The sequence below is a fragment of the Haliaeetus leucocephalus genome, unplaced genomic scaffold, assembly GCF_000737465.1.
Source record: "Haliaeetus leucocephalus isolate CR32 unplaced genomic scaffold, Haliaeetus_leucocephalus-4.0 Scaffold495, whole genome shotgun sequence".
Classification (NCBI taxonomy): Eukaryota; Metazoa; Chordata; class Aves; order Accipitriformes; family Accipitridae; genus Haliaeetus; species Haliaeetus leucocephalus.
Window position 1 is genome coordinate 3,770,191 of NW_010972931.1, and position 26,332 is coordinate 3,796,522.

Here is a 26,332-nt window from a genome sequence, read left to right on the forward strand (position 1 = left end):
TTCAAATATAAAATTCGGCTTCTTCCTTGGGTTTAACCTCTTAAATCTGCAGTTTGCTTGTCAAGAACAAAAAAGCAGCCGACGTTTCCTACAGAAGGCAGCTCTCGGTTTTCTCAGTGCCAGCTGCCCACGCTGCGTGCCGTCGGTTTGCTCCCTGGCTCTGCTTTTGGCTGCTCCATCTAGATCTTTCCTAGACTAATCTGATCTAGCGGGGTCAAGCACTAAGGGGTGTGGACACGAGCCAGGCTACTGATCCCCATCCCTCTTTCAGTCGAGACGTAGCCCTCGGTTCCTCCGCGGGAGGATTTCTCAGCGAGCCAAGCAGTGCCGGGGCTCAGGACGGGTTCCTCGTCTTTGACAGATTTTTTTATAAAGGTTGCAAGACCGGGGTCCCTCATGCCATCGGTCTTCCTAAAGAGAGGAAAGAGGTGTGCAGTAAGGGTGCGGAGCACGTGTGTGTGTGTGTGAGTGCACGTGCACATCTCTCTGTTTAGACCTCCAGGCATCGCTCCCATGTAACCTTTGTTCTGCTTATGAGCCCTTCTGTTCTTATTTTGGCAACACACACAAATATTTACCCATGTTCCTAAACAATCACCGATTCTATCTTTTCAGGTAAAATATCAAGAGAGCATGGCTCACCTGGGTGAACGTAAATGGACTCACGTGTTCCCTTTTCTGGTGGTAGGTATTTGTGTGCGTATACGGCTCTCCAGCGTGCAAAGATAACCGGGTTCTGCTTGGGTCTTTGCAAACATCTGTGAATTGTCATGGCACAGCCACAGACGACTTAGGGAGCGAACCCCGACGCGGTGGTGGGTTTCCATTCAGGAAAACACCTGGGCACGTGCTGCTTAGAGTGAGGCTGGTAGGGAGGAGGAGGATGGAGAAGGATGCAGGAGGGAGCAGATGCAAAAGGCGCTGGAAGAGCCGATAAGCCTGGGTGTCATGTGAAGCACAGCCCTATCATGGTTGAGACCCGAGGCAGTGCATTGTCTCAGGTTGTTATAATTGTCCCTTGCAGTCACATTTATGAAGGCTCGTTAGAGCTGGGAGGGGTGAGGGTGCAAACTCGGGCATTTGCTGCGCAGGAGAGCGTGAGAATTAATACGTCAGGAATCGCGGCCTTCCGTATTTTGAGGAGTAGCTGAGCCAACAAGCACAAATGTCAGTGCTCTGAGAAACTCTTAGAAGGACCGGGTTGCTGAAAACTGTATCTGCCTCCATCCCACGCTGTTTCTGAGCATCAGGGGTGTTTCACGCTGCAACGCCGGCCCTGCCGCCTTCTGAGATAGAGCAGCTGGGCAAGGCGAGGGGAGGACAAGGCACGGGGGGCGAAGGCGGTGGAAATGACGGTGCTCTGGGATGCTCTCCGGTGACAGGTCTCCCTGGTGTACTCTGCCAGCGCCGAATACTCCAACTGCGGCGAGAACGAATACTACAACCAGACCACCGGCATGTGCCACGACTGCCCCAAGTGCGAGCCGGGCGAAGAGCCTTACATGGTAATTTCAGCTGCTTCTGCTGGTAGGGGGACACATATCGAGCACTAAATGCCAAAAACAAATGCTTTGTTACATGGTGGTAATATACAGATAGGAGGGAAAACGGGGAAGGACAGAGATGCTTAAGCAGGAGCACTCACGCCTGCAAATGCGTTGTGGGAGCGAGGCACCGTGAATGCACGGCAGTGAAAAAACGATAAGCCTGTAAAAATTATACTGTAAAAGGTGTAAGGCAAAAGTTTCACACACAGTCTCTGCCAGTCCATTCTCATCTCAATAGTTATTTAAAATCTGACGCTGCCGTTCCGGCATGGCGTGATAAATCGGTTAGTCTGGCGCGCTCGCTGGCCCCCCACACCGAGAATTTAATTTTGCTCTCCCGCTAAGATATTTTGGCACTAGAGGAACTTGGATGCTTCTGCAACATTTTAAATTATGGTTCCTAAGTAACCGTTTGATTTACAGCAGATAATTGTTGCTTATTAAAAAAAGAAATTACTGAAATCCTGTTTGGTTTTAATGGGATAAACATCCTATTGCAAGAATTTCACGCAGTTGGTAGTCCTGAACAAGTACGTTTGAATAATAACCAGTTGGGTTTAGTTTTATTTAATCCAAACGTAATGTTCAGCTGGGACGTGTGAGTTCAGAGGTTAGAAAATCTCATCCAAACATTGCCTTTTGTGATGTTCCCTCTGGGCTCTCCTAGCATGAAAGCAAGATTGCCGATATCCCTGCTGCAGCCGTGTTTCCCCTATAATCTTCTTCTCTACACTTCAGTTTTCAGTTCACTTTCTATTTGAGCAGCAGCTGGAATTCACTTCCATGACTTGCTGAAATATGATATGAATAGCTATGGGGGGCCATTTTCAAGGAGCACAATGCTCCGGTTCCCCTTTTTCTTCTCCAGCACACAGCGTGCTGCGTCCTTATATCCCTCCATGGCCTTTTTAGGACAGACGCTAAGGAACCAAACGACAGACTTCTGTCCCTTGGTATGACATTGCACCGCACAGCCAAGGGGCCAGGCTATGAACATTCCCTTTTGCTAGAAGCCGGCGTGCAGCGCCAGCCTGCTTTTCAGTGACTTTGTGTTGTTGCAGACATGCGGATACGGCACCAAAGATGAGGACTACGGCTGCATCCCCTGCCCTTCGGAGAAGTTTTCCAGAGGAGGTTACCAGATATGCAGGCGGCACAAAGACTGCGAGGGTTTTTTTCGAGCCACAGTCATGACACCTGGTGATCAGGAGAACGATGCAGAGTGTGGTCCTTGTCTCCCAGGGTAAGGACTTAACCTTTGGTCTACCTGAGGCACTGCAAAATACTTTTTTAATGTCGAAATCTCTGACAGCCTCTCTTCGTCTCCTAGCTGACTGGTGAATTATGCTATTCAGTCTCTGCTAAAACAGTACATTTAAATGTTTCAAAAGCATCGATGATTTTAGTAAATCAGGAGGTGTCATTAATCTTACTGAAGTCTCACTGAGGAAAAAACTGTTGGGAGCAACTAGAAAAAGTGAAACTTCCCCTCTTACTAGAAGTGGAAAGGGACCAGCTCATGTACCCAAGCAGAAGTGTGCAGTGCCAGTTTAGATACTCTCAGAAATCCAGCTTGGCCTCCAGCTGTGGCTTCAAAGGGCCACCCTGTAAGTCCTGCATCCGATGAACAAGCTCCATGAAGATGCCTCGGATACTCTGTAGGGTCCATGCCGGCACTACGGCATGTTTAGGAACATAAAATATCTCTTCTTCAGATGTGACCAGCTGGCAGATTTGTCAGTAGTTGACAGCATTAGCTAACATAGCTGCTAGGTGAGATTTACCAAGGCACTTTTGTCTCTCAGGGTCCTTTCTAGAAACAAAAGGGGTCTAAAGGGCTGTTAATGTGGCACGTGTGCTGTTGTTCAGAGTCAAAACAAGTTCCAGGGCTGGCTGAAGGGGCTTAAAATAGATGCTGTTTATTAAGTCCATCTTTTTATTCATCTCTTACGCTCCGTATAATTCTGATAGTAACAGTGAGAAAGCAATTGCTACATTGAATATGTTAGCAATATATTCTTGACTATATTACCTTTGAAAGTCTGCAAACCCAAGCATACGTTTGCTTTCTCAACATTTTTTTGGTAGGGTGAGTAAATACTCTTTAAAACACAACCTCACCTTACATACCTTTTCAGCTTCTGCCAGTGTGCCTCTGGTTTAGAGAGTAATTCCTACTGACATTTAGCTTTTGTGCAGTTTGCAGGTGCCGTATAACCCACACTACTTATAGCGCAGGAAACCCTGTTAAAGAGGCCCTGCAAGCTTCCAGGTTTGTTCTATCAGTGAGCCTGTGAGAAATTTTCACAGTTTACAAATAAAAAGGACTTGCTTAGCTGCCAGCCAAGCAGACTAATGATGTGATTTGCTAAGAGCTCCCTCTCGATTTCCCCTCATACATCATAAAGAGCAAGAAAGTTAAATAGTGGCCACAGTTGCTGTTTTGCAATTTTGTCAGGACTAATGAGGTCACCCAGGTGGAAGCGGGGTGCTAGCTGAAAATAATCAGCTTGCACAGCTGGTGCTTGGGGAGTAATCTCAAAACAGGGTGTTTGCACAGGTGTAACCCGTAGCAGAAACTGGCCTGCCCAGTCTGGCTGTGTGCTGCTCTGTGTGGGATTCCCAGGTCCTGGGATAGTTTGACAAAGCCAGCAGTTAAGGAGAAACACCCTCTTACTGCAAGCTTGAAGAGATGAAATTCTCAAGATAAATTAAATATGGGCTAAAAGAAGCTCTGAAGCTGCCTCGGCTCCTCGTGCCACTCGGAGACCCCAGAGATTGCTCCTGCATCCGAGCAAAGAGCTGGCGAGCCGTGCCCACTGACCTTCCCCATTGCTCCCAGTGGCACAGGGACAGCTGGGCGCCTGGCAGAGCGCTCCTTTGCCCCTTTGATAATCCTCAAAGAGTCCTGGAATCAATGGGAGGGAAAAATTAAGGTTTCCATTTTCAGAGGAGCGTGCTTCCGTAACGCGCTGCAGACCTTCCCAAGGTAAGAGCCCACGTGCGGCAAGCTGTATTGAGGGGCAGCTCGTCCCTTTGCTATTTTTCACCAGCTCAGTAAAACAGCCTGAGGAAAAGGTGAGCACGTGGCACATTCTGACCAAAAGGTTTTAGACAAAACACCACTGAACTGGCAGCCTTTTCCCAGTGGCTACAAATGCCTTTCTCTATAATTTGCCTTAAAATAGGTGCTGGATAATTATATATTTTTTCTTCTTTTTTTTTTTTTTTTTTCCCCACTATTACTGATGATTAGTTTTAGGGAAGAAGGAGACCTTTGGTACAAGAGCATGGGTCAGCCACTGTTTCTCCATGTCCATGTTCCCTTCCATTGAAAATAGGAATAACACTATTTGTCAAGCTCACAAAAAGGTTGCAAGTCCGTGACCGTGGGGTGGGTGGGGGAATTTAAAGGCTTAGCTCTGAAGCTGTGATCCTCAAAACCAAAGTTCAGCTGGCAGTGAACTCTGGATGTACCTAGACCTAACCTCCTGGGACACTGCAGGCTTCATCCTCTGCTCCTGCCCAGAAGCTCTTGCATCGTGGTAAATAGGACAGGTCAAGAATATGGAAATTAGGTGCAACTCAGACTATTTCCCTCAATCGGATGATCCATTAGTTGTTCCTGGAGTATGACGGAGATCACAACCAACTAGGAGCAGCCACAGTGGGTCAGAGCAAGGGTTCCTCTAGCCTGGTCATCTGTCTTCAGTAGCAGCCATAAGTGGAAAACCACAGAAGAGTAAGAACAGGCCAAGTGTATATGATACATATCCCTTGTGCTGGCCCAGCACCTATTTTCAGCTTGGAGTAAGTCCCTGGTGTCCTCACAAGATGGAATTGCAAAGGGATCGTTTTCTTTTAAAATGTAGTCAGAGATGCCTCTGCTACTGACACTTCTTTTCTGAGCATGACGTGACACCCGAGATAAACCACCATGGCGTTAAGGAGGAAAACGCCTAAGTCTGTTTTCCAGTCTAGCCTTTACTCTTGGATTTTGCCTGTAATGCTTCAAAATCTGAGCCTGGCAGATGCTAAGAAAAGAGAAATAATGAGCCTCAGAGTGGAAGAGTAACACCATGAAAATTATTTCATTACTGGGTCACTTCTTCTCCATAGTTAGTGATATAGAGGACTCAGATATTTCCAACATTGTCTTTAATATTTGGTGCATTGCAAAGTAGCCAGAAACATAAATCTGTTGCCGGTACTTCATAAGGGTGAATCGTTAATGTTTGCAGCTGCAAAACTTCCTACTCACAGGGGTGAACAGTTGCTTGCAATGAGCATCCTCTTCAGTTTTGGGGTTTTTTTATGCATCCTCCACCATTCTGCATTGTGGTGAAAACCAAGAAATATTCCACCAGCTTGATTTAATTAACTGTCGGAAGGGCTGTTTGTCTTTCCTAAACCACTGTGGCTATTAGGCTGTGGATCCTAACTGTCCTGTATTTTTCTTTATAGATTTAGACGTATCTTTGGCCTGCCACTTTTTTTTGTGGTTTGGCAGTCATTTCCTGCTTATTTATCAACTGCTTCACAAGCTAATGTTATGCAGGCTCCCATAAGAGAGGAAAGATGAAGTTTTGCTCCTGAGAGAAGGGCAGAGTGATAGATGGGGCACAAGGGACATTCAAAGGGAAGAGTGAGGGCTCATCTTTTAAAACCAGTAAGAAAGAAAGGAAGAACCATGTTCAGCCTACCCACTCTCTGAAGTACCTCCAGCACTCGTCCCCACATTGCATCTCTGCATACTCCTTCGTCTGGACCCTTATCTGTAGGCTGGGTCATTCATTAATGACCAACTGATTTTGAAGGACAGTTTCAGCAGTAATTTCCTAACGATGCACGCATTTTCCAGGAAAAAAACATACTGCACATGCATAGACAGGTACTTGAGAGCAGAAAACAGATTCCCCATTGTGTAAAGTGTTTATTATGTTGAGTACCTGTCTACATAGAATGGATTATGAATTTATGCATTTATTCATGAAAATTCATAGTGATTTTCAAGTGATTTGTAAAGACATATCCATAACATCAACTGTGTATAATTTTGATGTAATTTACTCGTTAGGTTGCCTGTGGATCCAATTCTTGCATAACCAATTACCTTATTTCAACACTAACTTTATTAGCAGCCCAGAAGTTCAAATCATGAAAACCTTTCCTTAACCCTGTAATAAAATTCCACTATCAAGGACTAACTTATAAACTATACAGCAAGGAAGTAATAAACCCCACCCCCACCCCCCCCAACCTGTGTAAAACCTAATCTGCCTTTCTGTGTAAGCGTGGTGTTTTCCTCTTTTATTCTGATTTGGCTCAGATTTGGTTCTAACACTAAGGAGATTATTTTTATGGTGTTTGTGAAGCAAATTAGCCAACCATGTCCAACTGGTGGTCTTGCCTGGAAGATTACTGCATCAAAAAATAGTGTTCCCTTATTTTGAAAAATTCTATTCCAGGACATGCTATAAACTGCAGCTTGAACTCAGCAGGGAGAATAATGTTGTTTTAGGCAATGATACTACTTCTTGTCATGTAGGCTTGATGGTTGATTAATTGTGTTTTAGGAGGAAAGGAAGAAGAGAAACACTGTCTCTATTCAGGCAGTTTAAAAAAAAAGAATGATCTTTGCATCAAATTGCTTATAAGTTGTTTTTTTTTTTTAATGATTTTATCTCAGTATAATTGGTTGCTGCTGAACCATGCTCTGCCGTAGCATATTAATTTACACTGTTTTGCCTCATCTTGCCCTTCATTTCAGTTACTACATGCTGGAAAACAGACCTCGAAACATATATGGGATGGTTTGCTACTCCTGCTTGTTGGCACCTCCTAACACCAAGGAATGTAAGTGTTCGGCAATTTCTGTGCCTTTCTTCTGCTTTTGACCTGGAATCATCTGGAAGCTCGATATTATTATTATGTTCAAAGAATAAGTCCATCTCCAGAAAAGTCATTTCGGCTTCTAACTAGCCTTGCCAACAAAGGGAGCAAATGCTGAACATTTGGGGACAGATTCAGAAGCTTTGATTTTAGGACCTGCTATTGTTCAGTTGTGCTCCAGTTTTCATCTGTTAAGACATCCCATACAGGATTTATTATGGTTACTTAACCAGTGGGTACGGGAAGTCACAAATCTGTGTGGTTTTTTTAAATTCAGTTTCAGTTCCACTATGAAGAAAACATGGAACACTTTGTAGATCCCAGTAAAAGTGCATCACACCTTTTGATATCCTTTGCTTTCAAAGTGATACAAGGGTTGATGTTGGCATGTGAGAGTCAGCACTGATAAGAGCTAGTTCTGTAGATTTCATTGGCAAAAGAAGCTGTAGTTTGCTAACTGAAAAAAACACGTACATATGTGTGTGACACCCTAGCAGTACCTGTTCGCTTGTATGCCGTGTGTCTGCAATGCTTTACCCGTCCTCATGCCGTGGAGAGGAGGGACAGCCACGTACCAGCACCGTAATGCAGAGGCAATTCCCCAGAAAACTGCTTTCTCCTTTAGGGGGTAAAGAAAGTGAGAAAAAGAAAAGGAAAAATGAGGCTTTCTCTGAATGACCAAATTACTTTGACAGCCCCTCAGAGAATCTGGAGCAGGTCAGGAGAAAAAGCTTTTAAAAAAACCCCCAAAACGGACAAAAATGGGCAGTCCCCCAGAGAAACCCGACGCATCTGAAAACAAAATCCTGTCCATGTTCTGTTCTTTTAAAAGTCTTTATCACGAAAAAGAATTGCAATATTTTGCCTGCTTGATTTGAAAGCAGAGGTTGACACCAAAGTCCCCGAGCGTTTATCTGTGTACATAAATAGCAATTAATTAGTTCAGATGCTGCTGAACTGTGTCACATTGGTGGTCTGCTAGGTCATTAACAGCTACCACCTTTCCTAAAGGGCGAGAGCTCTGATGAGCCAGGGCAGCTCCCTGAAGTGTCTGCATACAAAGTGCCTGGTCCCTTGTACGGAAACCCACCCCGTCCCGAGACGTTCACTTCTGCCTGAGAAAGCGGGAGTGGGCGAGGGCAGGGTGAGCGTGATTTTGGTGAGATAAGGTCTGTATTAGGAGGTGAGGGTGCTGGGGACGACCCAAATGTGAGATGTGAGAAGGAGGTGGAGAGGTAAATGAAAACACGAGGGTAGGAGTCTTGGTGGAAGATGAGGGTATATGGTAAGAGGATGAGGACGCACCTTCTCCTGCAGGTGTGTGCAGGCTGGCTGCTCCGTTGGTGGGAATACAACCATGCCTGCTGCGAGCCGATAGCCAGAAACGAATCCCTTCCTCAGCTCTGACGGTCTGTCTCAAACACATGCTGAAATGGGTTTGTAGCAGTATCAGCAGCTTACTGATTTGGCAAGGAACTACCAGAAGATCTTATGGCTATTACTTGATTCAAAAAACAAATCTTTGTCTTTTATAGGATATCTGGCAGATACGACATAGAATGTGCTTAGTTCTGTAAGGAAAGTATGAATTGCGCAACTGATTAACCACGTGTAATTTTTAACTTGACAAACACAAGAATAAATATATATTATCTTTGGGAGGAATTTAGGCAGGTGCATAAATCGGCAAATTGCCTGGGTACTAAGGTAGGAGAAAACATTAGCCCCAGAAAAAGTAAACATTACCACTTTAATCAAGTCTATGAAACCAACCATGTGATTACAAATGTTCAAAAAGTGGGAAAGCTTCTTAAAATTCAAATCCCTCAAACCACTAAGCTCAGGTAATTTGGTTTATGCTGTCGAAACCTCTGGACACTCTTTGGAATGCCAGCTGCTCCCTAATTCATAGGCAATAACTTGTACTCCAGATGGAAAATCAGCCTTGCTGCAGGAACCTCTTGAAAGGCTCACTGTTGTTGTGGCAGGCAGCATAAAATTTGGTATTAGCAAATGATCAAAAATAAATCCTCTTTATCACACCTTTCTCCGTCATCAGATTATTCCAGTCAGAGCAAAGAAAAGGTGTCGTGTCAGTGTTGCACAACTGCATAATTTTTTCAGGTTTGCAAATTGCAAACTCGGAGCACATACCCTTGATGTGAGCATGCAGCCTCTGTCACACGAAGGGCGATATCAGCTCTTTGTGGGGAATGGTTCCTCTACGCAGAACAACTTCTGTGTAACGGCGGTCGTTGCTCACCCCTCTGGCTGTCAATGGAGGAGGACCCAGAAGGCCTTGGAGAACTCCAAACAGTCCCAGGAATCTCCGTTCCTTTCTTGAGACTTCCAAATCGCACCAAACAGCATCCAGGAGACTAAATTTTGCCAGGGTGCCTCTCCCCTAGAGCCATAGGCTTCTAGACAGAAAAAAAGAGGGCAGATAAATCTCATTTCAGGTCTCCGTTAGGACTGAGACAGGGTTTGGAGGACAACGGTGCTCTCCTTAGTGGAAATACCTTGCTGGGGAAGTGCCCAGCCTGCGCATTACTGAGGGCCAGGAGGAGAGTGAAGAAGGGTGGGTGTGTGTGTGTGTGCTGCTGCATGGAAACCTGCTCAGAGAATTTTCCTGATGATACATTTTATCTGGCAGAAAAGTATTTGGGTTTGATCAAAGGGTAAACAAATAGCTTTCAACTCCAAGAGCCTGCTGTGCAACTTTCATCTCCTACACAGTCAATAAACCTTGAAATGGCTGAGGAAACAAGATGAACACCCCGTGTCCCAGCATCTGGAAATATTAGTATAAAAAGGCCTGGAAGTGAGAAAGAAATTCCTTGATGGGCCTGTGTCACCTTTTTATTTTTTTATTTTTTTTCCCTCTCAAGGGACTTGAGACATAAATAGCACAAAATAGCATGGGGAAAAGGGGGAGACATTTCACAGAGGTCAGAGATTTAAGTGAGGCAAATGTATCACCAGGTTAATGGTGTTGAAACTCTTCCCGGGGATGGAAGAATGGGAAGAACAGTGTTCTGCAGTCTGGGAGGAATACCAGGCTTCAGCGGCAGCTGGTGGGCGATGGGTACAGACTGGGAAAGGGGCTGTGCGTATGTGAGCATAAGGATGCGTGTTGGGTAGCAGGAAAGCTTTTTTTTTTTTTTTTAACTGGGAAAAGGGTAAACGTTACCAGAAAGACTGCAATTTTTCCTATCTTGTGCACTGTAAAACACCTACGTGAGATTTCTGGGCTCTCAGGATGCAGCTCCTGCAAGGCTGCTGTGTAGGAGCCTCGGGACTGGTCTGCTAAGCACTGAGGAGCCAAAAGATCAACGATGTGAGACCTTCACCTGTGCGTGAAGCAGATCACCAGCCACCAGTGAGCCTTGCTGACAGTAAATTGGGATACGATAGCTCTGCAATAAATAGCAGCACTGCAAAAAGTAGGGGAGGCAGGTTTCCTATGCACATCAAATAATGGAGGTAATGAGCACCAAAGCACTTTAAGATGTGGCTTCCCACAGTTAATGGTGCTGGATTTTCTGTCGACAGCTCGAATTGGAGTCACCTGAGGCTTCTGACTATGTAGGGTGTTTTTGTTGTGTTTGTTTTTTTTTCTTTTACCCAGTGTAAAAATATATGCAAAAGACAGAAGATTTAAACATACATGGAATTTCTCTGGTAGAGAGGTACAGTTACTGCTGGAAGAGATTTTGTCTTTTAGCAGCTGCAACTCTCTATCAGTTCATGCATATTAACTCCGCTCTTCTCTTCAAACTTTGATATTTGCCATTGCAGCTCAAAAATGATGGAGGAAAACAAAAATCAAACCCTGCTACAAAAACTTGCAGAACATTGACTTTGAAGTTGTATTTACACAATTGCATCAAATATGCAAAGCCTGTCCACTCACAAATTATTGGTCTAGAGAACTTCAGCAATTGATTGAAGGTTTATTTTTTTCATCTGTATATACTCATACATGTGCACAGGCACAAAATACTGTTATTTCCTCTTACCTTTTTTGCTGGCTGTATATATGAAAACAGATACAATAATCAACCTGTGTAAGTTTTTGTCCAACACCTACTGATGATGGCTTAGGAAAATTAAAAAAAAAAAAAGAAAAGAAAAACAACAAAGAAAAACAAAGTTTTTTTTAATTACCAGAGAATGAATAGCATCTAAAAACATGAAAGATCATTTTTAGTGCTGTATCATTAGAACTTGAAAAACAACTAAACAGATGAGACAGAACAATTGACTACCACGCTGATGGCGTTGTGTGATGAGCTGTAATCAGGGGGTCACTTCCATACCCATGTACTGAAGACTGAGAACTCAGCCTCCTTAACTGAAATGCGTAACACAAACAAGCGTAATGCCAAAAGCACTTGTATTAATGAAAAATAATTCTTTCAGAGATTTTTATTTTAACTCTCTATTCTTTGTAATATCACTAATTTTCCTTCCTTGCCAGTTTTGTCCTTTTGTAATACGATCAACATCAGGACTTTTTTTTTCCTTCTGTTTCAAATTATGCTTACAAATGAATAGGCTCGTTAGCTGAAGCTAACAAACTTTTTTTTTTTTTTTTTTTTTTTGAGTTGTTTGATCTCTGAACACCCCATTCCTCTTCACATGTGGAATGGGAGAAATGTTGAAGGCAGTGCTTTATTGTTCACTGGTGGTATGGCCTAATTCTCATCCCCTTAGGGTTTGTCTATATTAGGAAAGGAACCTAATTTTAGGACAAAATTGGCCAGCCTCAGCCATAAACCTTCAAGGGGAGGGATCTGAGAAGCACATATGGGGTTTGCTGTCTTCAACGGCTGGGAAAGCTGAGCCCAGGTATCACTCAGGAGGACATCTGGTCCCAGTGAAGTTCTCCTGAAAGAGAACTCCAATGACTTTGATGTTTTGACCTGTGCCGGAGCTGCAGCTCCCACAGGGAGCACCACCCGGCCGTGGGAGACGGTGCAGGTTTCTGCAGCATCGCTCTGCCCAGGCTCACGAGCTGCAAAACCTGCAGAGCTGGAGCTCCCCATCACCTGTACAGGCTGGCCACCCGGCTCCTCGTGGGTCCGTTCCCTTCCTTCCGATGCTCTGAAGTCACCGTAGTAAGTGTAAATGGCAAATATGCCCTTCGTGTTGCACAGAGAAAGCGGTGATAACACTGAATTCCTGGACATAGGCTTAGTTCATGAAGCGTGTGCCTATGACCTTCTAGTATGGTGCAGTGATTACAGCTCCCAGTGAATCCTAATCAAAACTTCAACAGATGCAAATAAATTGTCAGACTAAGGCCACGTGGCCTATAATTGTCACCTCTTCCCTGCCCTGGCAAAATGAAAGGAGAGAGAAATAAAATAGTTAAAGACATTACAGAGAGCACAACAGCATAAAATATTGCCTTTTATGTGTCTGAACAGTAGTGGTTACTTACAGTAAGAATGGCCAGATTGAAGATAAAGGTCTGGGGGAACTTTGCTATCACCATTTTTAGAAGGTCCAATCTCAGGAATTAATTTACTTCATTCTCTTCGTGGTTTAATAACTACTCACACTAACTGAAGTATCTACCTGTGGCTCCAGGAAACATCAGAGTAACTTGTCTTATAGTATTCTGTATGTCCCCTGAAAAGAAAAGACAGCAAAGAGCAGTCAGGCAATCCTCCATTGTCTAGGGTATGCTCTGTTATTAGTGATTTGTGATATTTTCAGAGCAGGTTAATGTTTGATTACTGAAGTCATATGTAGACACCTTAGAGAGTGGCTTGGCTTTGCTGCTTCAGCTTCCATGACTATCCAAGTGCACAGGGTTTCCATATGAAGTGGTGTTTCCTTAAGTTTGAAAGACCTTTCATGTAAGTACCTGAATACAGGTTTACATTAACTTGAAAATTCTGACCTCTGCTTTCTACATATCTAGCTCTTTATTTATGACTAGGTTTAGTTATAATCCAGTTTTCGATTACTTTGTCAGCCATAAACTGTCTACCTTTATTGAATTTCAACTCAATATAATTTATTTTTCGTGTCATATTCCAGGCTGCTAATTATTTATTTGTGTGGTTTATCTTCCTTTGCTCCCGTAAAACAGTCTCAGTGATGGCACTCGCAGCTCAGCTGGCAGTAACTATACATTGCCATTCATAAATGGACTATGGTTGTGAGAAGAGGGTAGCATCAGGAGAAAGCAAGCTGTGCTAGATACATATATACACAAAGACATTTTTAAAACACTTCTTATTTCAAGATCACTCTGATAGTCTGTTGTATAGACACTTTGGGTATTTTTATAATATGCTATTAAGTATTAAATAAACTTCAAAAAAAGCTGTTGCTAGCTGTGAGCAGCAGTCCTTTGCATGGACCAGTAAGCTGACACCCACAGCAACATATGTCAGGAGCACATATGGTCTCCTACTGCACCAGATTTTATTCACTCACAGGCACTTGCAAGGGGGCATGTTGGTAAAACCTCCCCTCTCAGTGCTGCCCTCCTCTCACAAATCTGGTAGTTTTGTTTGTCACTTCTTCTTGTAAGTCTGTCTCGAGATATGTGAACAACTGTAATGGTCCTGCTACATAAAGCAGAAAGGTTCTCTGAAACAACAACAAAAAATTTTATTGCCCAGCATTGGTTCACAAAAGGCTGGCTGCATGGCAATTTAAGTTAAAGCTATCTTTTGAGCTAAAAACCCCCAAACATTCAAATGTGAATACAAATTCCGTTGTTCTTTTAACCAGTATTTTTTTTTAATGAAACTGTATTTAGACTCCAAGAAAGTTAAAACTAAATTACAATTCTTGAATAAAAACATTTATAATGCAAAAGCTGACCAACCTTCAGTGATAAACTTCTTCCCTAATGTCTTTATCACATTCCTACAATATTACTTACAGGTGCCTAGGAATATAAACCACTCTTTTGCACAGCTATATTACAGCCATCAGTCTTTTTTTTTGTGCTTAAAATAGGGTTGTTTCCATATGTTCTGCTGTAGCACCTTAGGATGTCTCTGCCCTGGCTATATCCAAGTCTTTATAGATTATGTAAGTGTCATCTATATTGGAACCAGAATTAATAATGTGATGGGGATGCAAAACTGGATGTGCACAAGAACAACTGACATTGCAGTCGTGGTGTAGTGCCGGACTGGGGAAAAGCAGCAGCTACGAGTTCTGTTTCTTTTTGCTCGCACAAAAACAGTATGAGCTGAACTTCTGCAGAAGCTGGCATTTTTGGTTCCTCTGGTAGCGCAGGTGCACGAATTGGCACTTTCTTCTAAGCCACATCTGAAGAAAAATCTTGGCTCATAACGAATATGCCAAATTATTAAATTTGATAATAGGCTTAAAACATGCATAACGACTAACTCCCACCTAGGCGTATGTAAAAGGCCATCACGTTCTAGCACCAGCCTTGATTTTGCCACGACAGGCACTACAGAACGAACGAGGCGGCCCCATTCCCATGCAAAGAAAATTCTGCCTGTAGGCTCTGGAGCTGAGGGTGCTCACTCTTGTGCATGGGAGAGGCTCGTGCGAGTGTGTGTGCACACACAGCGTGGGCAACACGCCGTGTCCTGATGTGGGGTGGAGCTGGGTGAAGCGTGACGATGATGCTGAATGAAGGATGGATGACCTTCTTCCTTACCGTTCCTGTGCTGTGTGCTGCTGCGTGACTTCCCGCTTTGGAAGGCTCTGCGTCCTTTCACAGACGGGTGAAAAACATGAGGTTAACAATACCAAACGACTGAAAGATCGATTAGGCAGAAATACCTCAATGACTACGTATTTCAGATGAAGGAAAAGAGAGAGAGTTTGATAAAACTTGCTTATGGAGGAGACGAGCCAAAGCTTGTTAGATAAACTCCACGCAGACAAAGCAGCAGGGCTTGCCTGTGTTAATTGAAAGGCGGCGTAAGAAAAGCTATTGTTGACTTGTTGCAGCTTGCAAGGACTGCGCAGAATTACAATTGGCTGTAATTGGATTTGCCAGGGGGAAAGCAAGAATAGGCAAAAGCCTGGTAGCTGTGGACATGAAGGAAAGTATCGGGCTACAGCGTTGGCCATTTGCTAAATTTCCTCTGTTGTCCAGCCATGATGAGTAAATACAGAGGTCGAGACCAAGGATGATTCACTTCAGCTTTGTGAAGAATGGCTGAAAATTTAACAAATTATCTGTCTTTAATGTCCACTACATGCAGACAACATCTTCATCTACTGATACCTAGATGGTCTACTGCTCTACTGCAGTTTCTGGAGCTCATAACTAATTCTTAGAAAGAAGTTTGTCACAGAGAAGGGACCAGAGGCAAGACTTATGTAATCTGTCTGTCATTTACATAACATGAAAAGCATCTGAATGAACAAATTAGTATATTTAAAACTTTATGAAAACACTTATTCAGTTTGAAAAAAAAAACCCAATTATATAATAAATGCATCCATTTCCTTCCAACAAATGAGGTTTGAAAGGAGTTTTACCATTGTTAAAGAACATTTCTTTTGAAGACATCTGCAACTCATACTTTGTGGCCACTTTAAGTGTACATTTCTCATTCACTACATGCAGCCATGTTTTATGTTAGGTAATACTTTTTTTTTTCTTCTTAGAAAACATTTCTCTTAATTTGAAGAACATGTATATTGCTTTGTTCTTACCATGGAACATTTCTCAGACCATTCCAGACTGCTTAATTTCCTGTCAAGTTTACCTGGTGGGTTTAATTTCTTGGAATATTTACTAGGTCAAAAGAATGGCATGATTAGTTCTCAGCTACTCTAGTTGCCAAACTAGCTTGTGGAACTGTGTGCACCTTACCAGCTGAATGGGACAGACTTTTCACTTTAGGTCTGCTGAATGTAATTATCACTGGACTTTTTCCATAGACAGCTAATACAAAGCAGGAGGGATTTCATACCCCTTCCAAGCCAGAAGATGTTTTTCAGTGTCTGTTGATTGTAGCTGTTTGCATTACCTGCTTACCAATGATATTAAAGTCTCTTTGAGAATGACAGGAATGTTTTCTCCCAACCCTAATGTTTTTATTCTGTTTTGGAATGCTATGCCAACACCATCTTGTATGAAAGCATTCTCATCAACAGCCTTATTCCCGATAATATGCAATATTGTCTGGTATTGTCAAAATACGTTAACTTATGACTTGGCTTACTGCTTTGAAAACGTGGTGTATGACACCATCTGAAAGATTATTATTAACTTTTAAACTTAACTGCAGAATTTAGACATGGAAGCCCTATTGCACAATCTCAGTCCTCTGCCAGCATGAAGTATTCCTTTAAGTTCTTCATCTGTCTGTTTTTGTGGATTTCCCCCTCCCCAGAATATAGCTTTGGACTGACGGGAGGAATGATAAGAAACGTACTGCCCAGCTAGACTGCAGGAAATTCTAATACTCCCTTTGATGGTAGTACAGTTCCATGGAACAGAAAGGCATTCAATACTATTTGTCACCTTTCCTAGGTTTTCCTGTGGGGCCATGGGGGTTTGCATACCATCAGAGTTTCATGATGATCCTGCTAGTGAAGGATGCTTGTGAGAAGCACTAATTTGATGAATCTAACAGCTGGGACTTGGGGCCAGCAGTCACAAATAATGGAGTGGGGGTTGTAAACAGTTTGAGTCACCAGCTGGATCCTGGAAAACTTTCTGCTACCCAGGACAGATCTGTAACACGGGAATATATGTGTAATGGTTGGCCCTGCCTGTGTCTGAAGATGCTTGGGTTTCTTCTAAGTTCATGACCATTCAGGAGCTTTGACCTCTTCCACTCCCTCTAGATGCTATGCAAAATGTAGCCTGTAACACAATTTTTAGTGCAGAAATGCATATTGGGATTAGTGACATTTCAAAAAGCAAGGAGTTCATGGGTTCTTTGCTAGTGAATGGGAAATGCAATCAAGCTAAGTAAAGGCTCTCTTTACTTGGGCCAAGATATTCCTTTGACTGGACAAAGGAACTGTGGAAGTTTATGGCATTTCTGTTTGTATTGCAGGTGCAGGGGCTACCTCTGGCATTTCAGCCATTTTCCCAAGCACCTCTGGCACAAGCACTTTCTCGCCTTACCAGCATGCTCACAAAGGTAAGAATGCATTCACAGATTTAATTTAGCAGCTGTTTGTTTTGAAAATGGCATCAACAAAGTGCAACCGAACTGAAAATATCTATTGTGAATTTCATTGCCACTATTCCCAGATATCTAAAACTGCTATTAAAAATAATTCAGAGTGAATTTTTATTTCTTGGTTAATCGACACCGCTGTTTTAGTCAGATGGACTTAAAATGGATTTGAACTCTACTCAGTAATGCTAGCAATAAATTTAGCTCATTATTTGTAGCCATACAGAAATGGCACTATGCCTCAGCAAAGCTTAGTTTAGACTGGTGAAAATAATTTAAAAGCACAAATATGGCCAGTTTCTTATTGAGCTAACATAAACAGTTCTCCAGCATGATTACTAGGTTTTAAAAACATGTGAGCCTGAGAAGACACAACAGGAAAGATGCAGTTAATGAGATACTGACAATGCTGATCTTCCTGGTAGTGTCTGGAAACATGATTGTGAGGATCACATCTTCAGAAAAATTAAAGTTTTCATGCATTTTAGCATATCTGTCATTTTCTGCATCCTTTTGTGGCTTTTCAGTTCTAGTCTTTTCCATCCAAATTCTGCTTCTGAATACCTTTTCACATACTTTATTTTAAATTCACCTTCTAGCCATGCTGTGTTTTAAGTCTCTGTTAGAAAAACATCAATTCTTCTACATATGCATTGTGTTCTTCTTTTTACTGCAAAGCTTTGGAGGCAGCCATAGTTGTCAACAGTCATTTTAGCTCTCATCCTGTTTGTTTGGCTTTTTTTTTTTTCCTTTTCAATGCTGTTTCCCAGAATACAGTGTTAGGAAAGCTGCTACTCTTGCTTACATATAGCTTCCTATAATATTAGCAGATAATATAACTTCCTACATCTTTGTAACTGATCGATCATGCCATTAAATGTTTTTAATGAATACTGTTAACTGGTTAGTGCAGCATAAATGTCACTATTTTGAAAAACTGTTAATTAGTTTGCCTTTGAGATGTAACACTAAGTTTTTCAACGCTTAACAAGGAACCAAGACTCAGATCAACTAAATGAGTATGCAAAATGTAAGGTAGAGCAGACCACAAACAGTTAACTATTCTCTGATCCTAAGAGTTGCTCCTTTATGAAAATATTTTTTAATTTATTCCAGCAGATCTTTCAGGACAAGGACATCTGGCTACAGCTCTTATAATAGCAATGTCTACCATCTTCATAATGGCTATTGCCATTGTCCTCATCATCATGTTTTACATTGTGAAAACAAAACCTTCTGCTCAAGGTAATTGTTCAGCACATGAAATTTTAGCTGCAAATGCTATTTTTAGATAGCTTCTGAGAATAATTAGTGTTATATTTTTATATTCTAGCCTGTTGCAAGAGCCACTCAGTAAAAAATGTTGAAGCTCAGGCTAACACACAAGAAGAGAAGAAAGAAGTGCAAGGTATAAGTTGCTTTAATTTTGCTTTTTCTGTCCAAGACAACATTAGGCTTAAATACTCTTAATGCATTTCTGTTAATTACAATTTCTCCTTGGAATTGTATAAAATCCACCTCAGTTTAGTAAAGAATTGCATATAATAGTTTTTGTGTTTCCAGAATGTCACTTAATCCTCTGATAGCAATTAAAAAGGTAGCAGAGAGATTTATGTTTGCAGTAAGGTTGCCAGCAGAACCAGCTCCTGAGACAAAACACTGGTTTGGGAACTCACTGCCAATTTAAATTTCTCTAATTGTTGATCTACAGATAATGTTGTGATATTCTCTGAGAAAGAAGAGTTTGAAAAACTTACAGCAACTCCCGCTAAGGCTGTTAAAAGGTGAGTAAAAGATAAACATACTTCCAGTTTGACTGAAGCGGGGGAGGGACATCGTCATCATTCATCCTGGTGCAGAGGAGTACAGGAAGAACAAATTAGATGGTTATGCTGGTAGTTTGCTGCAGGAGGGAAAAGACTGGACGCCTCAGTAGGCTTTTCCCCCTCCAGTTTCTAAGAGAGGATGGCAAACGTTACCAAAGAGAAACCTGGATCCTCACCACTCCCTCCGTGACCAGTTCATCAGCTCTTGGGGCTCCATCTCCTCTTTTGAGAGGTCCATTTTTGGGACCTGAGTGCTGCTCTTGCATACATGTCCTTAGTAAAGTTCTGCTTCACTTTTAGGCAGGAGGAGTAAAAACAGTTGCTCCAAGCCTTCAGGAAACTGCTTGTCCGTAGCGTCATCTGGGTGGCACGGTGTGATAGTTTTCCTCACCTTGTGTCTGCCTGGCAGCCAAACCTGGCTGGGTCACACGATTAAGGTGGGCTAAACACTGTCCTCAGTTGGAAAATCCCTCTATAAAAGGAATCTTGCAAGCTATAGGTGACTGTGTAACTTGGTGGGCATTGTACATATCCCCGGGGCAGGTTCCTATTCACAGGATTTTGGAGGAAAGGCATTTAAAAAATGAAAGACACTTTTATTCCATTGCTCTCAGATAGCAAAAAGATGATTGGAGTCAACCCATGAGAGGCTTCACTAAGATAACTGTATCCTTCATTTTACAGTGAAAATGATGCATCTTCTGAGAATGAACGACTTTTAAGCCGTAGTATGGATAGTGATGAAGAAGCTGCAGTTGACAAGCAAGGGACTCCAGAGAGATGCTTGTTATCTTTAGTGCATTTGGCCAGAGATAAATCTTCTACAAGCAATAAATCAACTGGGGTAAGGCTATTTTGAGATTTAAAAATTGAGAGCATTTTTCTGTGTTTTTTTTAAATTTTTTTTAAGAAAACAATATACAAACTATCACCTCCCAAAATGCATTATAGTGCACACCAGACTAATTTACAAGAGCTTCTCCAGCCAAATTCTTTATAGAATCTCCTTTGCATAGTGACATATATGTACATATATACTGTTCAGGGCTGAAAAAACAAACTTTCTACAAGAGTAATAACTTTGCTTTTTTGAGTATTATATTTTATAGTCTAAAGAAAGAAAAAACAAGTAACAGCAAACCCCCAATATAGCTAATGCTAATATAACTAACCCCAATGCTACATTTACCATAGAAAATCGAAGACAGAAGAATAATGTAGCAGCATAGCTGGATTCATACAACAGCATAGCATCTGAGTACCTTGACCCAGTAGCATCAATATTTCCACGGCACAGACTTTTCAATAATATCCGGTGTTGTGCTTGGTTTTGGTGTATAATTCTGAAAAACACACACGTGCTTTGAAGGCCACTCCTGTGCTCTGAAGGACACTAAATCCACTCTTTGTTTTGCTGGGGAAGGCCTTCACTTCTTCCTGCTGAGTGTTTACTGCTCAGGGCGTTTTATCTCACTTGGAGTATTTTAAGACCACACCTCACCCACACAACTTTTTAATTTATATTAATGTGAAACTATCCTTAAAAAGAAGGTGTCTTCTCAGATATTTTTTATGTTTTTAGTACTTCAAAAATAATTTTAAAATGGCAATAGCTAGGACAAAATTGCATCATTAATATCAAACATCAGATATCTTTTAAGAATAAAAAGGTTCGAAAATGCACCTTTTCATGTTTGCATGTTTTAAATTGTTGGGATGGTTCAGCTCAAACTTTCTAAAATAGTTCATTTTTCAGTTGAGACCAGACACACAAAGTCTCAACACAAAAGAAATGTTTTTGTCGTTGTAGATGACCATCTGAAAATAACTTACTACTCCAATGCTCACATTTTAAAATTCAGTTTTCTGAGGTCTCTCTAAATATCCAACTTTATCATACTTCTGTATGCACTGGCTTGAAATTGGATAATACAAGTTAGGTAGGCGTGGAATCAGAACATTTAATAAGAAGTGGCTTACCTTCTAAAACATGTGTATAATAGATACAGTCTCTAGTGTGATTTAGATAGATACCTCGTAAGCAGACCTGAAGCATGAACTATTCCTTCCAGACCTTCTGGTCTAACACACTTCTCATGGACTGAAGCCTGCTGATAAGGATGAAGACAAACTTTTCAATCAAAGTGCAGATTCCACTAAGATCCTCTACTCCACACCTAAGATTTCACAATTAAGCCAGTTGCCAGAAGTTAGAAAAGCAATAATTTGCTTCATGCTGGAGATTAAGTAACATTTCTAGTACAGGAAAGAGTATTAAGTAGCTATTGGCCAAGGGTAAAGAAAGTTAGAGGCTTGCTCTTAACCAGGTCTGCTCCTTCCTAGTTAAAACAAAAACCATTATGCAATGAGCTACCACACAGAGGATCACCAGGCTCAACTTTACCTGCTCGCTTTCAGCATAAGCTTTACAAATTCCCCATCTTCTGGCTCTGGTAAAAAGAGCATCCTGCATAATTCTTCATGGGCATGGAAGTATTTAACCTCCTCCTTGCCCTAGAAATGAGAGGAGAATGAAAATAAGCATCCAATAGTTTGGTTAGGAGGAGTTTTAATAAATCCCATTCAAAGAAAATTTCATGTTTACAAGGTTCTAAAACAGCTAATCCAAGCCTACAATAGCAACACAACTGATTAAGCGCATGTAAATTATACCAAGAATATGTGAACAACAATCAGTGCCTGCATTGCATTGCCCTGCGATACAACACACTTGCCCAGCGTCTGCGCCTGCGAGACAGGCTTCAGGTGGAGCAGCCACTTTGTGGTCTCCAGCTGCAAGTCTATTAATCCAAGTCATTGATGTGCCTTGCCCTTTAGAGCCCAAATAAAATGAGGAAAATCTTTCCACAAAAAAAATACTGAAAGCAGAGGGGTTTTTTCTGGTTTGCAGTGAAAAGTGGCAAATTTGTGGAGCTAATGCTAGAGTCCTATCAAAAAGACAGCTTTTCAGAAAGCTCAGACCTAATGAGAGCTGGCAGAGCGATGACAATTCCAGTCCCTGAGAACTCATGACATTTTGACATTTGTTTTCACTCCCTGTTGAATCCAAAGCCAAATCTTGACAATATTTTTGCTAAATGAAGCTATATCAAAATGTCCATTTTCACCTTGCAAAATGTCAGGTTTTCAGTTCGAGTTTCTTTCTTGTCAAAAATGACTGGAGCACCCTGGTCCTCAGATTTTCCCTGTCCAAAGCTACACTGATTTTTTTTTTCTGTAAAATGTTTCAGATTCAACCAGGCAATATATCCTGGAAAAAAATACAGTTAATTAGTAATGCACTAAGCAGTTCTACGTCAAAGGACAGAAAGGAAGATCCCCTCCTCTACAGTCCTCTGAGATTACTGGAAGAAGGCAATTTCAGTCTGAATTTAATTCCCTGTGGCCAGTCCTGTCCTGGTTTACCTCGACATCCCTGCATTAATTGTCTGCATGTGTGGTATTGGATTTGTCCTCATTGTCAGGAGTTTGCTTCGGTCTGAAAGAGAAATAAAATATACAAACACTTGGAGCAGAAAAGTAATTGATCTAAAAGAAGACTAGAAGATGGAAGGAAAGATCTCTAGCAGTGGAAAGTGAAATCAGAAATAGGTTTATGCTTCACAGAATAATTGCTGTGTCCTTTTCTTTGAGTCTTCAAAAGGGACCCTTGAGGACATTATGAGATAACCCCTAGTGCCATGGAATGAGTATCTCCCACAGGTTTTCAACTGCTGTCTGCTAATTATTTACTCCCGTGACTGAAAAATTAATGAAATAAAACTCTTCTCATTTAGATTCAAAGTCGAAGGAAAAAGATACTTGACGTGTATGCCAACGTATGCGACGTTGCAGAAGGTGAGTGTACAAAACTTGCGCCTATACTAACAGCATGAAATTAGTTCGCAAGCGTTTGCTATAAAATAAGAAAGGCCTCTGCCTTCTTATGGAAAGTAGAAAGTCCCAATCTAGAAAAGACACTCTGTAGGCAGATTTGTACTCACTTGCCAGGAAGGCCCGCGGTGCCCTGACCCCAGAGCCGTCCAGGTTGGGCTTGGGCTGGAGCGTGCCACAGCTTCTCTCCAGGCATGTGCGTGGGCTTCCTCCCTACGGAGAACAAGAAGGGTAGTGTCAGGTTTTATCGGGACGGACACACAGACCCAGTTGCGGAGGAGCACTCTCACATTCCCCATCTAGAGGAAACCCGTTTGATTTATTTGTTTAGTCCCTTGGGTAACAGAGACAACCTAGTTCCAAATAGGGAAGCGTGATTTGGGGAGGGTCGGGATTGAGGGTAAGACTCAAGTCTTGACCTACTCTGCTTCTCTAAATGCTGTCCCACCTCCCGCAACAAAAAGCGGTGTTTCCAAGTTTTAAGTGTTTTAACCCTCTTAGCACTTGACTACCTGCACTGTTTTGGCAGAAGAGACACGAATTAATTTCCCTGCAGAACAGGAGACGTGCCTGCGTTTACTTCCCCACACACAGACACTTTGTGTACACGTGTGCGTACGAGTTTCCCGTGGTTCAGGGAGCTCTATCTCCCACCAAATTACTGCTGTTGAGTATGAAGCAGGGAAACTATAGAAGCAAAAGACTGGTTTTGGAAAAATGCTGTAGCTGATTCTCTCCTCTATTCTGTGACCATGAATACATAGAAAAAACGTCCAGGAAAAAATAGCTTTTTCCCTACAGGATGAATGTTAAACCCTCTCTAGAGATTCAGTGATAGTAATGACAACCGAGCACTTGCAGGGACTTTTATGCTTGCAAGCATCTGGCATCATTGCTTCACCTCACTCCTCACATTCCTACAAGGGCAACTTTCAATTACAGAGATGTTACAGCAGCTGCTGGTGACAAACTCAGGGAAGGGTCAAAGCTGTCTCTCGAGCTCAAACACTGTGCCTGACGTGCAGCGGTGTATTAATGGAGCTGCTCGCTAGGGACATGGTTGCAATAAACTTGTTCTAACAGCTAGTAAATTGTTGAAGGAAGGGGCAGTGCCATGGGAATTCATACAACCCATCTAGTACTTCTTTCCCAGACAAATTTTTACCGTAATTATTGTACCCTACTGTCACTAGGAAGAATTAATTTGGTAATACACAGTAATAACTTTGGAGGTAGAGATACCTATCATGGACTATCACTTAAAGATTTTAGCTGTACTTACTGCTAACGGTATATACTGTTGTACTTGAATAAACGTCTTGAATAGTCCAGGCTTGTGCAGAGAGCCCTCTGACAAATAAACACCTCACTTTGCAGGTCTGAGCCCTACAGAGCTGCCATTTGATTGCCTGGAGAAGACCAGCCGAATGCTCAGTTCGACCTACAACACAGAAAAAGCCATAGTGAAAACGTGGCGTCACCTTGCCGAGAGCTTTGGACTGAAGAGGGATGAGATAGGTGGTATGACGGATGGCATGCAGCTCTTTGATCGCATCAGCACAGCAGGATACAGCATCCCAGAACTGCTAACCAAACTGGTGCAAATCGAGCGGTTGGATGCCGTCGAATCCTTGTGTGCGGATATTCTGGAGTGGGCACAAGCAATGCCTGCTCCTGAACCAGCAGGGACATCCTGACATGCCTGCCGGGGAGCTGCGCTTCCACGTCACCCGCAAGAACCATGATTCCAGCAAGCACCACATCAAAGACTTTGGACAAAAGACCGTTGATGTTTCTTCTACATAATCGTTCCCGATAACCAACGGGAAGATCTTCTCTTTGACTTCTAAATAAAGTGAAGTTACACATCTACCAAAACAAGCGCAGAAATCCGCCACGAAGCTTGGTATGAAACATGTCATTAAACAAAATGATCATGTTAAACAGTTACTGATAATAAGTGGAAACACAAACATCCATTTTGCGGTCTGTGTATAAGTGCAGATAACCCTGCTGATACCCTTCCTGCCTGGCCTTCAAGAAAGCCATTGAATTGCTCTCTGAAAATATTCCTGCCTTTTAGGGCTTCATTCAATGGTTTAATAGTTACAGTCAAAAGCAGTACCACACCTACAATATCAATAAATACACATTAGGCACGTACATTTCTATGGGCTCTAACACATTTAATATGTAACCAGTTTCATTTTCTATACTTACTATGGGTTTGTTGAATCTAGAAGTATGTGCATAGGTGTATATACACAGTCCTCAGATAACTAACTATACTACATGAAAAAAGAGTCAACATAATCTGCAGATCGAAGTGCTTCAAAATGCTGTACATAATGCACGTAAATGCACTCTTGGTCCATACTGACATTTCAGAAATTGTAAATTCAAACTGCTGATGTGCTGAGGACAAGCTGGTTAGCAATTGGGCAGTAAAAGCTGGTGGTCACTCCTTGTAAGTTGAGAGCAACAAGTTCTTCTCTTCTTTGCCATTACAAAAAAAGAAGCAACGAAAACAGCTTGTCCACTACCATGAAAAAAGCATTTTTTCCAGTAGTGACATCTATATACCAAATTATATTCCAAGCAGAGGAATTTTGGACAACAGTGGTGCACATTTGACACTAAGAGCAAAAGGAGTAGATTTCTTTAGGGACCCTTGACATGCAGAGGAAAAAGTGTTCTTTAAATGCTATACTCTTGTAAACGTAGACCGTGGGCAGAGAATCCACAGCTGAAAACCAGCTCCTCTGGAAGGTGAAGCATTATTGTGAGTTTGTGTACAACAAAAATGGACCTTATTTTTTTTCCTTTTAACTAATCTCTGAATTTCATGGTTAAAAGTTCTCTAAAACTTGTTCAGACCACAAATCAGTAGCTGTTATCAAACCTATTTGCTTAATTTATAGCTAAAATGAGTGATGACGGATTTCAACAAGTGCAACCACTAAATTAAGAGACGTGTCAGTTACAAAGCAATACTTTTTAAATTCCAAAATGCATGACT

General features: G+C 42.0%; 1 protein-coding gene across 2 annotated transcripts; it reads left to right on the forward strand.

The window, feature by feature from the left end:
* The first annotated feature begins 621 nt into the window (after nucleotides 1-621).
* EDAR (ectodysplasin A receptor) lies at nucleotides 622-25,010 on the forward strand. Of its 2 annotated transcripts, none has more exons than XM_010575675.1 (11): nucleotides 622-684; nucleotides 1,383-1,505; nucleotides 2,609-2,790; nucleotides 7,318-7,403; nucleotides 17,468-17,554; nucleotides 18,710-18,838; nucleotides 18,927-19,001; nucleotides 19,305-19,377; nucleotides 20,104-20,263; nucleotides 23,217-23,277; nucleotides 24,691-25,010. In XM_010575675.1, the coding sequence occupies exons 1-11, from the start codon at nucleotides 634-636 to the stop codon at nucleotides 25,008-25,010; spliced, it is 1,347 nt and encodes a 448-aa protein (XP_010573977.1). In that variant the 5' UTR covers nucleotides 622-633. The 2 variants fall into 2 exon arrangements, with proteins under 2 accessions (XP_010573977.1, XP_010573978.1); XM_010575676.1 differs by having other exon boundaries at nucleotides 634-684; nucleotides 18,713-18,838.
* Nucleotides 25,011-26,332: the final 1,322 nt, after the last annotated feature.

Bases quoted from the DNA above. Each gene is read 5' to 3' on its own strand.
- EDAR (XM_010575675.1), top strand. From the start codon at position 634: ATGGCTCACCTGGGTGAACGTAAATGGACTCACGTGTTCCCTTTTCTG. The intron at 7,404-17,467 runs GTAAGTGTTCGG...TTTGTATTGCAG, and splicing joins ACCTCCTAACACCAAGGAAT to GTGCAGGGGCTACCTCTGGC. The intron at 18,839-18,926 runs GTAATTGTTCAG...TTTATATTCTAG, and splicing joins AACAAAACCTTCTGCTCAAG to CCTGTTGCAAGAGCCACTCA.